This window comes from Bombyx mandarina, chromosome 16, assembly GCF_030267445.1.
Source record: "Bombyx mandarina strain Sakado chromosome 16, ASM3026744v2".
Classification (NCBI taxonomy): Eukaryota; Metazoa; Arthropoda; class Insecta; order Lepidoptera; family Bombycidae; genus Bombyx; species Bombyx mandarina.
Genome location: NC_143222.1, coordinates 1,867,234 through 1,881,887, shown reverse-complemented (window position 1 = coordinate 1,881,887; position 14,654 = coordinate 1,867,234). Strand labels below are relative to the sequence as shown.

At 41.8% G+C, this 14,654-nt stretch overlaps 2 protein-coding genes across 3 annotated transcripts in view; one reads left to right on the top strand and one right to left on the bottom strand.

Annotated features, from left to right (window-relative positions):
- Vps45 (vacuolar protein sorting 45) overlaps window positions 1–14,654 on the bottom strand; it is a 38,230-nt gene that overhangs the window by 21,488 nt on the left and 2,088 nt on the right. The window contains exons 1-2 of one of the 2 annotated variants that reach the window (XM_028175165.2): window positions 1,187–1,399; window positions 12–210 (exon numbers count right to left, since the gene is read on the bottom strand). In XM_028175165.2, the coding sequence (XP_028030966.2) occupies window positions 12–210; window positions 1,187–1,279 (292 nt within the window). In that variant the 5' untranslated portion in view covers window positions 1,280–1,399. Of the gene's footprint in view, window positions 1–11; window positions 211–1,186; window positions 1,400–14,654 lie in introns of those variants that run through there. The other variant, XM_089733854.1, reaches the window with a different exon arrangement.
- Mdh2 (malate dehydrogenase 2) lies at window positions 2,339–9,533 on the top strand. Its single transcript, XM_028172813.2, has 6 exons — window positions 2,339–2,613; window positions 2,695–2,905; window positions 3,875–4,071; window positions 6,660–6,899; window positions 7,381–7,473; window positions 8,365–9,533. Exons 1-6 carry the CDS (start codon window positions 2,539–2,541, stop codon window positions 8,572–8,574), a joined length of 1,026 nt encoding a protein of 341 aa, XP_028028614.1. The 5' UTR covers window positions 2,339–2,538; the 3' UTR covers window positions 8,575–9,533.

The window sequence follows — 14,654 nt, the reverse complement described above, 5'->3', positions numbered from 1 at the left end:
CTGAAACTTACATATAAAATAAACACCATATTTAGGATCTCTCAGTTCTCGTGACAATAGAGCGATGTTCTCCGATGTTGGACGTATAAAAACTATGCATTTCATGTGTTTCATGTTGTCCCATTTGGCATGACTGTCTATCCTCTCGAATAAGTAAACTTCCTTCTGTAAAATCTCCGATTGACTGTACACCATACTCACTATGCTGGTCTGAAACGATATGTGAAAAATTTCCTTCAGTACACAGTCTGAGCTTGTAGTCAGATGTTGCCAATCAATAATGTTTTGTTATTTCTTTTTTATTGCTTAAATGGGTGGAAGAGCTCACAGCCCACCTGGTGTTAAGTGGTTACTGGAGTCCATATACATCTACAACATAAATGCTGCCATTCACCTTGAGATATAAGTTCTAAGGTTTCAGTACAGTTCACAGCAGGTATAGGCAGAGTGGTGGTACCTACTCGTGCAGATTCACAAGAGGTCCTAATTACGCAAATTAGCCGTAATTACGCAAATTATAATTTTGCGGGTTTTCATTTTTATTACACTATGCTTTTATTAATCACTTTCTAATGTGATATTAATCGCTTCATCACTCATTTGACTGATTGCATGCTGCAGTGGTTAGCAGCCGTGAATGTTGCCCTGAAGGTCGTAGATTCGGTTCCCACGTCGAGCATATGTTCATGTGATGGACAGGTTTGTTTGCTCTTGGTTTGGCTATTTATTATGCAATTATGTATATATTTAAACGTATATCAGTATTTCTGCCAGTATCTAGTACTAATAACACAGGGTATCCTAATTTAGGGCCGGATGACCGTGCGTGATTTGTTTCAAGAAATTGTTATAATTAAAAATCAAAAGCATTTTGTCGCCTTATTCCAAGCATAAAATTTTTGGTATTTAAACTTATCTGGATTGCTAATGGCAGCTTAAACTTCTCAATAAGAGATCATTTCAGCCGATAGGGTATATAGATAAACTAAAACCACAATGTTATGCCTATTAACAATAAAATAATAACATTCGGTGTCTCAATGTTTATGCCCCACAGGAATTTTTTTCGTAATTTAAATGCGTAATATTAGAAACGGGGAAAACTCCATGCCAGTAATATAATCTGTATGAATTCACGTAAAAATAAATACAGCAAAAGGGCGTTGTCAATTAATTAGGTACTAACAGTTTCTTTATCCATTAATATCACTTTCATTCCAGGGCCGCTCTCTTCCGTCATTTTAGTAATGTACATTTTAACTGCTTGTATCACATTCATTTTGATTAAATTATCCTTATTTATTTCACAAAGTATGTAAGATAAACCACCAAAACAATAATATTTTAATTTATTTACTTTTACCGATGAAATCTTTCAGCAGTTCAGTATCATTAATCATTACATTGAAAAGGCAAAGGAAACGTGGCCCATACATACGCTAAATATTTATAGACACAGATCAATGCAACTATTGTCTAAAAAATAAGGAACCAATTATGCAAACGAAATCGGTTAAGGAAATTACTTTGTGCTAAATGAGGTGACATAATATCGATATTAGATGAGACGTAATCTAATAGAAAATAATGCGAATTACGACTTTATAGAAGAATTCGAAAAGTTTGGATCAGTTATTACAGTAAGGGCATTAACTTTTATAATACTTAGTTATATTGTTAAACATAGTAATTTAATTAAATATTCCTCCTATAGGTTATCAGCAACCAATCATGAGGAACAGGATTCTCACGCCACTGTTAATCGTTGTTTTTAAAATGGAATGATAAGTATTTATTCATATAATTCACCAGCTCTTTTTAATATACTCATTCTCCCTTGCTTAAAATATAAGTACCAGTCATGGGCCATTGCATAGAGATACACAAAAAATGAATTCTAGCCATATAAGTACCTATGGAGCGTATATGAACAAAATCAAAGTCATGAGGTTAAGGATAAAGATGTATTTATCAAAATAGAGATAGCCAAATCAAAATAGGCAATGTAAGAAAGGATACCAAGAAGAGATCCAAAAAAAAAGAGTTTGGTCACCAAGGCACCGTGCAATGACATTCAAAGACATAGGTGGATATAATTTTGAAATACCACGATTATTTTGGACTACTAGACTTTAAGGAAAGCTAAAGAAAATATGGAGATCGATGTATTCTCATTTAGTAAATGTCTATGTAAAAACCAGAATATAATGATTAATTTTGTATTATTTCTGGACTTTAGCTGCATAAATTATTATTCTGTGTTTTTTAACATTGAAAAAAAAATCGACTCAATATTTGATTTAATTTATTAAATTCTTGTATGCCTGCGAATCATAGACCTTAGGTTTCATACTTCAGTGCTGCTAACGTATTTATCTTCATCTTTGCCCGAGAATATAAAATTGAATACGTCACGTAACTTGACGTTTGACGTCGCTATGATAGTTACATCACTAGCAGTTATCTTCGAAAGGTCGGGAGGGTCAGGTGGAAATAGCTCAAATATACACGTTTAAACACGTTAAACAAACAACGAAAATGTTCTCCCGCGCTCTAAAACCTGCCGCCCTTGCTGTACAAAATGGTGCAAAGAACTTCTCCACCACATCACAGGTATGGTTTTAAACCCTGAACTTGAAGACTCAAGCAAGGCCCATCTTGAATACCCGTGTTATTGAAATGTGTTTATTACAGAGGAACTTTAAAGTGGTGGTCGCTGGTGCCGCGGGTGGTATCGGCCAGCCCTTGGCCCTTCTACTGAAGCAGAATCCTCTGGTGACCAGGCTGGCTTTATACGACATAGCGCCTGTGACCCCCGGCGTCGCAGCCGACCTTTCCCACATGAACACCCCAGCCAAGGTCAGCGGCCACAAGGGACCTGAGGAGCTATCAGCAGCCATCAAAGGTGAACAATGAACTAAATTATAGCATCAAAAAATTCTAAGCAAAAAGTTATGTAATTCTAACCTCAAAACGAAGTTCAATGTTTTTTAATGAAATTCAAGGTTATATTCATAGCAAGCTACAGTTATATTCCATTCAAAGATAAAATAAATAGATAATAATAGATTATGAATAGTTGACCTTGACATTCCCCTTTCATGGTTTTGATGTCAATGTCATTTTGACAATAAATAGAAGTTACTTTGAAATATAAAGTTACATTACATTACCGACATGAAAGTAATTAACCGCTTTTAAGGGATTCCCGTGATTATCATTTTAAATTGGTTTCCTTATTCAGTAATTTTCCATTGATAAGAAATTGGAAGCACTGATAAATTATCATATGTCAATAGTGTGACAATTGTTCAATACAACACTTCTAATGCAAACAACAAGATTTTAGTTCCCATTTAAAAAAATATCTATCCCCTTTTACTAGAAAGGTACAGAGACAATTACAAAACTGCACACTGTACTTTTATGTTCGAATGGCTCTTTATGTTTTATTATGTATTATTTTTGTCTATAATAAAGCATATTCTACTTTATCCTATAAAATGTAGTAAATAGATTTATTTTTTGTTGCTTATATGGGGGGCTTCAGCCCACCTGGTGTTGAGTAGTTACTGGAGCCCATAGACATCTACAACGTTAATGCACCACCCACCTTGAGATATGAGTTCTAAGGTCTCAAGTATAGTTACAACGGCTGCCCCACCCTTCAAACCAAAACGCATTACTGCTTCACGGCAGAAATAGGTCGGGTGGTGGTACCTACCCGTGCGGATTCACAAGAGGTCCTACCACCATTAAATTATATAATATGTTTATAATATATTATTACATATTATATAAAAATCTTGATTAATATTAAGTAATATAAATATTGTAATGTGTCATCTAATCTTCAAATGTTTTTTTTTAACAGATGCTGATGTTGTAGTCATCCCAGCAGGAGTACCCCGTAAACCGGGAATGACCCGTGATGACCTATTCAACACCAATGCTTCCATCGTCCGTGACATTGCTCTGTCCATTGCTCAGAATGCACCAAAAGCTATTGTGGCCATCATCACAAACCCTGTTAATTCTACAGTGCCTATTGCCTCTGAAGTGCTCAAGAAGGTTTGTACTAGATAATAATTATGTCTAAATATAGAATATTATTAAGAGAGAGTTGCTCACTGCCCGACTGATGTGTACTGGTCAAGAACCCACATTAATGTCATTGTCTACATTGGATATTAGGCGATAGTCTCAATATTGCCTATCTTCCCTTAAAAATGAGAGTGACTGCTTCACAATAGAAATGGTAGGAAGTATTGATAGCAGTTAAATTATATAAAATCTATACATAATATTTTAAATGTGGAATTATGTTTGTTTGTCATTCTTTTATCTTGGAAATAAATTAATGGATTGATATGATTTTATTTTAAGTGACTGTGTTAGGTCAAGGTGTTGTCACCTTTTATCCCAAAAAAAACCCTTGTTCTCATAGAAAACTACACTGACACCTTTCCTTGACCATGTGGGTGCAGCCATGCTTCAGAGCTAGGAAATTATAATTGTATACTTATTATTTACTGACATCAACTGATAAATTAATTGATTCATAATTAGGTAAAGCGTTTCGGTTTGATGGGTGGGGTAGCTGTTGTAACTATACTGAGACTAGAACTTGTATCTCAAGGTTGGTGGCGCGTCTACGTTGTAGATGTCTATGGGCTCCAGTAACCACTTAACACCAGGTGGGCTGTGAGCTCGTCCACCCGTCTAAGCTACAAAAAATTAATAAAGCATAAACACCTATAAACTTTTACATTATTTGCTAAATTGTGTTATTATAATGTGTTTTATTATATTTATTTAAATTTCATTTGTCGGTCTTATCCTATCCCTAGCGGTAGGCAGCGGCTTGGCTCTGCCCCTGGTACTGCTAAAGTCCATGGGCGACGGTAACCACTCACCATCAGGCGGGCCGTATGCTCGTCTGTAGGCAGTTGTACGAATTCATTCTTTAGGCATAAATAAATAAAAATCATTTTCGTGGTAACACAAAATAATTTTATGAAGCAGAAATGACATAATATGTAACAGAAACGCCACACGAGACCGATAAGTTAAATACATTACGACAGACAGCTTATCATGATTGATAATAAAACACGATATCTAATGTACTTGTGTGATTAAGTTGACAGATAACTAGAATGACATTACCAATGACAAACTATTGTCATGTGAAGTTGCATCTGTGTTTAAGCGCTGCTTACAATGATCTAATATCTACAAATTAAGTTTAATGTGCTCTGTCTATCCTGTGTTATGAGTTACAGAAATATGCACACAAAAGGAGCTAAATATTAAATGTCTTTAATGTAGATACTAAGATCGGGAATGTAACCTGCCCTCCATGGTACAGTAGACAGGGTTATTAACTACCACAACAATAAGGCAACAAAGATATTCAAAGTCAATTATAGTGTATGATCCCGCCATATGGTAAAACGTAAACTATATATGTGAAGCAAAAACTTTGTAACCATTTTGACACAAATTGCGTTGACGGAGGAGTATGAAATTTCCCACACTTATAGAGAATATTGAGGAGTGTAGAACGTTAATTTTTTTTTTAAATTATGCTTAAAAAATACATTAAATCAATAAAAAAATCATTACACACACTACCATGTATTTGACACACACCTACATGCATACTATTTGTTTATTGTCAAACTTTTCTTATTACATAGTCTTTGGTGAAATTGAGAATAGATTAAATAATGTTTGTCTTTATTTATATTTGTCTTGGCGAAATCGGTGATTATAGAAGTATACTAGCTGTAGCCGTTCTCCTCACTACGCAGAAACCCGCCGCCGCCGAGCAGGGGGTCGGGACCGGGGTCTCGTCCGTAACCCGGCCCCCTAAGAGCTTCGGGCTCCACCCGCTTTGTGCGGGGAGGAGCTTAGGCGTGGGGCGGCGTGGTAGGTCGCGTTCCCCCGACCGCTCCGGGGGAAGGTGTAGTGCGGCGCTATCAATCGGGCTCTTGGCCCGTCGACCGAGGGAACCGGCGGTCATGTTGCTGGCGGCCGCCGGTCCGGCGTCTGGGGGACGGCGGGATGGATGTAATGTGCTCTGCGTAAACCCTGTCCCGCCGTCTCAATAACTCCTACTGGGTTCCCACCCGGTCCGGGGTAGGGCGCCGGCTGTGAGCGGCAGGAGTTTTTAGTGAGGTTCGACTCCCACATACCCCACCTGCCGTGCGGGTGGGGATCCGGCGATCTTCTCCTGTGGAAAAAAAAAAAAAAAAAAGCTGTAGCCGTCCGCTTCGCTGGACTTTTAAAATTAACATTATTATTTCTCACCTCACAAAGTTTCTCATAATTAACGCCCCCGCAACTGGTGTAGAGAGTCCAACGCTCATATAAATATTAACCTATACATTAAGTACATGTACTTTCTACATGTATACCAAGTTTCAAGTCAATCGGATGCACGGTTCAGTAGTTATAACGGAACATCCGTAAAAACCACAGTAGATTTATATATTAGTATAGAACAGTATAGATTAGTCTTTGACAATAAAATTATAATAGTAATTATAATAAAATATAATATAATCAAACTTATAATTTCAATTAATTATAGTCGAGTTTCGACTACCGGAACCTACTAGTTTTTTTTTTGTAACACCCCATTCGTCCCCCAGGCGGGAGTGTACGACCCGAACCGCGTGCTCGGCGTCACCACTCTGGACGTAGTTCGCGCTGCCACCTTCGTCGGCGAGATCAATGGCGTGGACCCGACCTCCGTCGCCGTCCCCGTCATCGGCGGTCACTCCGGGATCACCATCATCCCCATCCTGTCCCAGTGCCAGCCGGCCCTCAAGCTGAGTGACCCGGCCAAGATCAAGGCGCTCACCGAAAGGATCCAGGAGGCCGGTACTGAAGTAAGGAACTGGTTTAATAACAATTTTAATGTAAGATTAACAGTAAATTTCAATTAGACGGGAGACTCGTTCAAAGAGCTTGTTATGACTTTATCCAATGATTCGGAATGAAACTGCAATCTTGGTTTAATCCAGCCTTTCCCAAAGTGGGCGATAACGCCCCCTTGTGGGCGCTGCAGGTCCAAAGGGGGGCGGTAAGAGACCCAGAAAAAAAAGGGGGCGTCGTGTAGAGGCTTGGGAGGCGATACGTAATTGCATCTAGAAGGACTCTTAGACACCGACTGAGCTCTCGCTATAGTGGTTTTTAAGTAGGTTAAAAAATGGGGGCGCTAAAAAATAATTTATTCTCAAAGTGGGCAGTAGACAAAATAAGTTTGGGAACCCCTGGTTTAATCATAACAGATGCATGTTTGGCAAAAATTATTCGAAATATTTTGTAAACTTGTGTAACACTTTTCTTTTATTCCGATGTAATGTGCAGGTTGTGAAGGCGAAGGCCGGCGGCGGTTCCGCGACTCTCTCCATGGCGTACGCCGGCGCGCGGCTCACGGCCTCCGTGCTCAGGGGACTGAAGGTGCGCGGCTGTGCCAAGTTTTACTGTAATTAAACCGGACTCGACAAGTCACATACGGTCATCCGGTCCCAAATTAGGATTCTTCACACTGATATCCAGAAACTGATATGCCTCAAGCACCGGTCATCGTTCTCGTCGAACCCGTCGCTTGCGACGAAGGGCTCGTCGAGTGAATTAACCCACAGACACAGCCCACTGAATTTCTCGGCGGATCTTCTCAGTGGGTCGCGCTTCCGATCCGGTGGTAGATTCTGCGGAGCAGGGCTTACTAGGGTTCGTTTTAGCATCGTCGTCAGGTTTGAGCCCCGTGAGCTCACCTACTAGTTAAGGTTACGCTGAAACAGCCTCTTAAGGCTCTCAGCTTAGGTAGGGGAAAAAAATGCTATACACAATTGTATGCATTTAATATTGATGGGGATTGAAGGAAGATGGGTGTATGAGCTCACAGCCCACCTGGTGTTAAGTGGTTACCGGAGCCCATAGACATCTACAACGTAAATGCGCCACCCACTTTCAGATATAAGTTCTAAGGTCTCACTATAATTATAACGGCTGCCTCATCTTTCAAACCGAAACGCATTACTGCTTCACGGCAGAAATAGGCGTAGTGGTGGTACCTACCCGCGCGGACTCACAAGAGGTCCTACCACCAGTAAAAACGCAAATTATAATTTTGCGGGGTTCATTTTTATTACGTGATGTTATTCCTTCACCGTGGAAGTCGATCGTGAACATTTGTTGAGTACGTATTTACTAGTAAAATTGGCAGGCGGGTGCCTGCGGGATTCGAACACCGGTGCGTCGCTTCAACACAAATGCACCGGACGTCTGATCCGTTAGGCCACGACGACTTATGGGTCGTGGTGTCTTTACATGGCGTGCTGGTTGCAGGGCGAGTCCAACGTGGTGGAGTGCGCCTACGTCAAGTCGAGCCTCACGGAAGCCACGTACTTCGCCAGCCCCGTGGTGCTCGGCAAGAGCGGCGTCGAGAAGGTCCTCGGCTACGGGACCCTCAACGAATTCGAGCAGCAACTCCTGAAGGCGGCCCTCCCTGAACTCGCCAAGAACATCAAGACCGGCGAGGACTTCGCTAAGAAGTAAACGAATAAATAAAACAAAATGAAACATTATAAACTGACCGACTTGTAAAAAAAACGGTGAATGAAGTGAAACTTCTTTTTCGATGTGTATAGAGTATTGTGGGTTTCTTCATTTTTCATTCTTAAATTTATATTGCTCTTATAATTATATTGCTGTGTATAAGAGATACGACATCTTCAACATTTATATTACATACATTTTAAATTATAGATAAAAAAATTAATATATATTTTTAGGACGCTTCTCGTTGCTAACGCTCGCGCTGGTCTGTAGCTACGCGCATGCGCACGAGTGCCGCGCATTCCCTCTCGCTCTGTCTCTTTCTATTCCCCCTCCACAGGAGCGTTGAAAGTAACGCAACCTTGTTGGAAGTCGCATTAGAAGTTTCACTTCAAAAATGAGTGTGTTAAAAATTTTGTTATGTTCATTAATACTTAAATTCCTAAAGGTTTGTCAGTTTATTTTGTTTATCTTATGCGAGTGGACGAGGACTTGTGCACAGTACTAAAAAGTCTTACAAAAATGTATGACAGTGTGTCTATATTGATAGTAGACAAAACTGTCTATGTTGATGTAGACGTGTGGACAGTTCAACGTGCCCTGTCCGGTCTGGTAGCGGCGGTTAGGTGAAAATGTTATTTTCACATTAAATATTCAAATATACGTATGTTATTTACTTCACGTAATAGTCAATTTTTATTTATTTTTTAGTAAATTCAAATATAATAAATAACCCTATGGAAGAAATGTAGACAGTAATACGATTGTTACATTGTATATACATCACATTTTTCAGAACGTCTCCGTTTTGTTTTTGTATACGAAATGTGAGTTGAATAAAAATATGACAAGAGTATTTTTGAAACTAGATTTATTGAACCTTACCAAAGTTACCGTCAGTGTGTTTGTATGTACATATTTGTTCGCGGTTTGTGTGAAAATAAAATTATTATATAGTTTTTGGTGTTTTTTTTCTTCATTATTATTATTATTATTATTATTCGCCGAATATTTTCACGACGCGTCTCTTTTAATGTATGCAGACGGGCCGATATAGACATCACAAAAACGCTTGTATAGAAAATCCAACTAAAATATAGAAAGTAAATTTTAATAAATTTGAATTAAAAATAGTGTAAGAAAAATGGTTTTATTGTATAAAAGCATATTTTTTAAACTATTGTTACGCGCTGGGGTTCGGGATAAATAAAATTACACCGAAGTAAAACTTAAAACTGTATTCAACACTTAAAAAATTGAAAACACTTCACAAACACTTAAACTCTCAATTCGCTTCTTCCGCTTCGCTTCAGGTGATCCGTTCGCTGTTTCGATTACGGACTGCCTGCTTGTCATCCCTGCAACGCTTTCATAGTCGATCCTCATCCCAAGAACTATCGAGAATATTCTACACATCTCTAGTATTGTGTTTCCGCTATCTGACAATAGATGGCAGTGTACTTCTGGAGCGCTCTCGGTGCTACTAGAACGTCGATATTCGTTCGACTATTCGGCGAAAGATGGCGTTACTCTTACCGGCGTAACACTATTAATTTTTTAGTTGAATTTCAGTCGTTAATATGTTTGCCAAATTTCGAGTTAATCCGACGTTTTGAAGGGGGTCAAAATCATGTTCATAGATTCCGTTACATACATACATACTAACATACATACGTCTAAAGCCATAGATTATACACTTAATATATCTAAAGCTAATAAACGCGTATTATTATTATTATTATTATTATATTTTTTTTTTATTGCTTAGATGGATGGATGAGCTCACAGCCCACCTGATGTTAAGTGGTTACTGGAGCCCATAGACATCTACAACGTAAATGCGCCACCCACCTCGAGATATAAGTTCTAAGGTCTCACTATAGTTACAACGGCTGCCCCACCCTTCGAACCGAAACGCATTACTGCTTCACGGCGGAAATAGGCGGGGTGGTGGTACCTACCCGTGCGGACTCCCAAGAGGTCCTACCACCAGTGATTACGCAAATTATAATTTTGCGGGTTTGATTTTTATTACACGATGTTATTCCTTCACCGTGGAAGTCAATCGTGAACATTTGTTGAGTACGTATTTCATTAGAAAATTTGGTACCCGCCTGCGGGATTCGAACACCGGTGCATCGCTTCATACAAATGCACCGGACGTCTTATCCTTTAGGCCACGACGACTTCAAAACGTGAAATTTGTATTTGGTAGGTAACTTGGTCGCTTGGGGCGCTGTTCCAACTGCATACAAATTCGAGTTAACTTTTACGCTATCGAGAACGTTAAAAAGCTCGCACAAACAACACCTACCACCAGTAAATCTTTCTAGTTTCACTAGGACAGGTGGGCGAGCAAAGGCTCAGCCAGGAGGGGTGGGACTTGACAACAGTCGCCCGAGCGCCTCCGAGGGAGACCTAACAACTCAAGAGCAGCTGTTAAGCAAATGAATCTACTACCGTATCGGAATCGCGACCTGTTGAGAAGATCCGGAGAGAAACTCAGCGGGCTGAACCATATATCTAAGAATTATCTATGGAACACTAAACTGCAAAATTCGTGACGCATAAGAGCATGTATTTCCTAATCGTGGTCCTCATGGTGTCGTGTCAGTCCTTGCAAGATCCGCTTCGGGTTGTCGGAAGGCCGTGGCTACGCGGGGTATAATAAGGGTGGTTTTCAGCTTGGCTTTCGGTCCTATCTATATGATTTATTAATTGCAACTAATTTGTTAAAGTTTCATTTGCTTAAGCTACATTAATCAAAATAACAAAACAATTTTACAATCGTCGGAACTAACGCAAAAAATAGCTAATATAGTATTCCCACCAACCAATGATAAAATTAAGATTAATGAACACAAAATCAAATTTTTCAATTAATTGCTATTCCGATATAATTGAATCAACAAGGTGGGTGGCGCATTTACGTTGTAGATGTCTATGGGCTCCAGTAACCACTTAACACCAGGTGGGCTGTGAGCTCGTCCACTCATCTAAGCAATAAAAAAAAAAAAAAAATAAAAAAAAAAAAAAAAAAATCCGGGAATACTACTATTAGTTTTAACTTTTTCTCCAATGCAAATTATGTGAATTTCATTCTACACGAAATTATTGGTATAAAAAAAATGATACCACAGAATTATTCTACTGTAGGAAGGCACGTGAAAAACAACAAAACACTTTCAAATATTAATTGTATTGAGCAATTAAGTGTAACTGCAAATAATAGCACCTACGCAGGTGCTGTTATTTGCAGTTCAACAAAAATTAGGGCTACTCGTGTCCTGATTTCTCTAAATAACACATAACTTTTTATTATTAAGGTAAAAGAGGTTTTTTCTCCAATTTAACAACATGATAATGAAACTTAGTATGATCTTAGTATAATAAAAGACACTGCTTTGTTTTATCTTGTTTCCAATCATTATTATGAAGATTCTTTGCTGAATATCATTAGAACAATAAATTGTATTGTTACCGAATCCAGGCAACCCCCGACCGAGAGCCAGCGCTAAAACTATAAAAACGATCCCTCGCTGCGCCTTTGCCTCTTTTTTTGTGCGTGGCGTTCGTGTGTGCGGTTCTTGTTGAAACATGTTTGGTTCTTGTGTAATTTTAACAGTTTTCGTTAATAGTAAATTGAAATCATTTTGTTAAAAGTATTGTTGTTAATTCAGTGAAATGTAATTAGGCCAGTTCTGTGTTATTTAGTTCTTTTTGTTAACTACCTCACTTCTGGTCGATAATATCAGAATTGGGATAAAACCACGTGCTTTTGAAACGATGACAGGCCGTCGATCTAGAAAATACAAGCGTAATCATTCTCATCGACGCTGTCATGACCGCTCGAATTCTCGATTTAGGAGTTTGTTGCAATTATCATCGTCGCTATCGTGCTGTGTGTAGGAAGAGCAAGACACCTACGCCGCAGGATGTCTCCTGGCATAGTTCCGTGGAACCGTTGTTTAGAACATAATTATACTCGTGAGATCGTGAGATTAATGACCACTTTACCGGTACCGTCTAATCGCAATACGCTGTCGCACTCTTGTACCGAACGCCACGCGCAGTTATTTTTGCCACCAGCAGCAACGGTTTCCGTCGAAGGGGGTGACGCATGTGCACCTGAGTACCCTGGAACAGCGTCATGCAAATCGGCGGGTGTGTGTAGCAGTGCTGGTCAGCAGATGGACGGCGTGACGAACAGGATTATTGGAGCATTGCAGGTGCTATCTAAACTTTGACAATGGAGGCGCCTTCTGTCTGATTTGTTCACAGACGCAGGGCGTTGTGGCCGACGTGTGAGGTCACTAGCGAGTCGGCGCCGTGCTCCAGCAGGAGAGCGCAGAGCCGTGCAGACTGCACGTGTTGCTCGCGTGCCGCTGGCTGCGTGCGCTCATCTACTTCTGGCGCGCATACTGCGCGCACTGCTCGCGTAGCGCTGGCTGCGCGCACTGCTCGCGTGCCGCTGGCTGCGCGCACTGCTCGCGTGCCGCTGGCTGCGCGTAATGCTCGCGTGCCGCTGGCTGCGCGTAATGCTCGCGTGCCGCTGGCTGCGTGCGCTCATCTACTTCTGGCGCGCATACTGCGCGTACTGCTCGCGTGCCGCTGGCTGCGCGCGCTCATCTACTTCTGGCGCGCATACTGCGCGCACTGCTCGCGTAGCGCTGGCTGCGCGCACTGCTCGCGTGCCGCTGGCTGCGCGTACTGCTCGCGTGCCGCTGGCTGCGCGCACTGCTCGCGTAGCGCTGGCTGCGCGCACTGCTCGCGTGGCGCTGGCTGCGCGCACTGCTCGCGTGCCGCTGGCTGCGCGTACTGCTCGCGTGCCGCTGGCTGCGTGCGCTCATCTACTTCTGGCGCGCATACTGCGCGCACTGCTCGCGTGCCGCTGGCTGCGCGTACTGCTCGCGTGCCGCTGGCTGCGCGCGCTCATCTACTTCTGGCGCGCATACTGCGCGCACTGCTCGCGTAGCGCTGGCTGCGCGCACTGCTCGCGTGCCGCTACCTGCGCGCGCTCGCCTGCTTCAGACGTGCATACTGCACGTGTTGCTCGCGTGCCGCTGCATGCGTGCGCTCACCTACTTCTGACGTGCATACTGCACGTGTTGCTCGCATGCCGCCGACTGCACGGTGCTGTACGACTGGCAGTGACGCAGAGGGCGATGTCGCTTAGTCTGCGGCCTGCTGCTGCGGACTACCCAACGGATTGTCTATCAGGACGGTCGAGCGGGACGCCCACCACACGTGGTGCAGCCTCGCATCGTGGGAGCAGACTGGAGCTGGGACGGCTGCCCTGCTTCCACATCATCCTTACGAGTGGACCCCGGTGACATGCAGCCTTTTCTTCGAAATTAATATGTGAAGGTCGAGGTGGGCACTTCGGTGCTTTACTTCCCATTTTTGAGGTTGAGGTGGGCACGACGGTGCTTTACTTCCCATTTTTGAGGTTGAGGTGGGCACGACGCCGCGACGGTGCTTTACTTCCCGTTTATTTTTTGAGCAGTATGGTTAGATGCGGATTCGGCCGGATTTTGCGTCCCTACTGTTTAGCTGTGTTGTGTCGGTAATGTTCAGTATCTGTATCGGTGAATATTGCCGACAACAGCGCGCTACTGTTTTAGACGTTTCCTGTACGGGCTAACTCAGTAAAGGAATCGTGCAGGTGTCTCAAATTGCGCAGTTTGGGACAGTTGTGCGATATCCATTCTTCTCACTTCAAATGTTTATCTTTGGCTCGTCCTCGCTGCAGATGTAAGAGTGCACGCTTGCGTCTGTAGTAGGGATTCTAAATTTTAGAAAGTTTTAGAGCATTAAGGTCTGGGTGTAATTTTTTTTGTTACGTTACAGAGGGTGACCTTGTTGATGCAAGCTCTGACGTAGCTGGAAGAGATATGCTTCTGCTGAGAGATGAAGCGGTCGAGGACGCCTCGCCATCAGGAACGGCCGTGTTACCGAATCCAGGCAACCCCCGACCGAGAGCCAGCGCTAAAACTATAAAAACGATCCCTCGCTGCGCCTTTGCCTCTTTTTTTGTGCGTGGCGTTCGTGTGTGCGGTTCTTGTTGAAACATGTTTGGT

What these genes read in the sequence shown, in the direction of transcription:
- Mdh2 (XM_028172813.2), top strand. Translation starts at nt 2,539, where the DNA reads ATGTTCTCCCGCGCTCTAAAACCTGCCGCCCTTGCTGTACAAAATGGT. An exon ending in CCTCTGAAGTGCTCAAGAAG is followed by an intron (nt 4,072 to 6,659) that starts GTTTGTACTAGA and finishes TTCGTCCCCCAG; the next exon opens with GCGGGAGTGTACGACCCGAA. An exon ending in CCGTGCTCAGGGGACTGAAG is followed by an intron (nt 7,474 to 8,364) that starts GTGCGCGGCTGT and finishes TGCTGGTTGCAG; the next exon opens with GGCGAGTCCAACGTGGTGGA.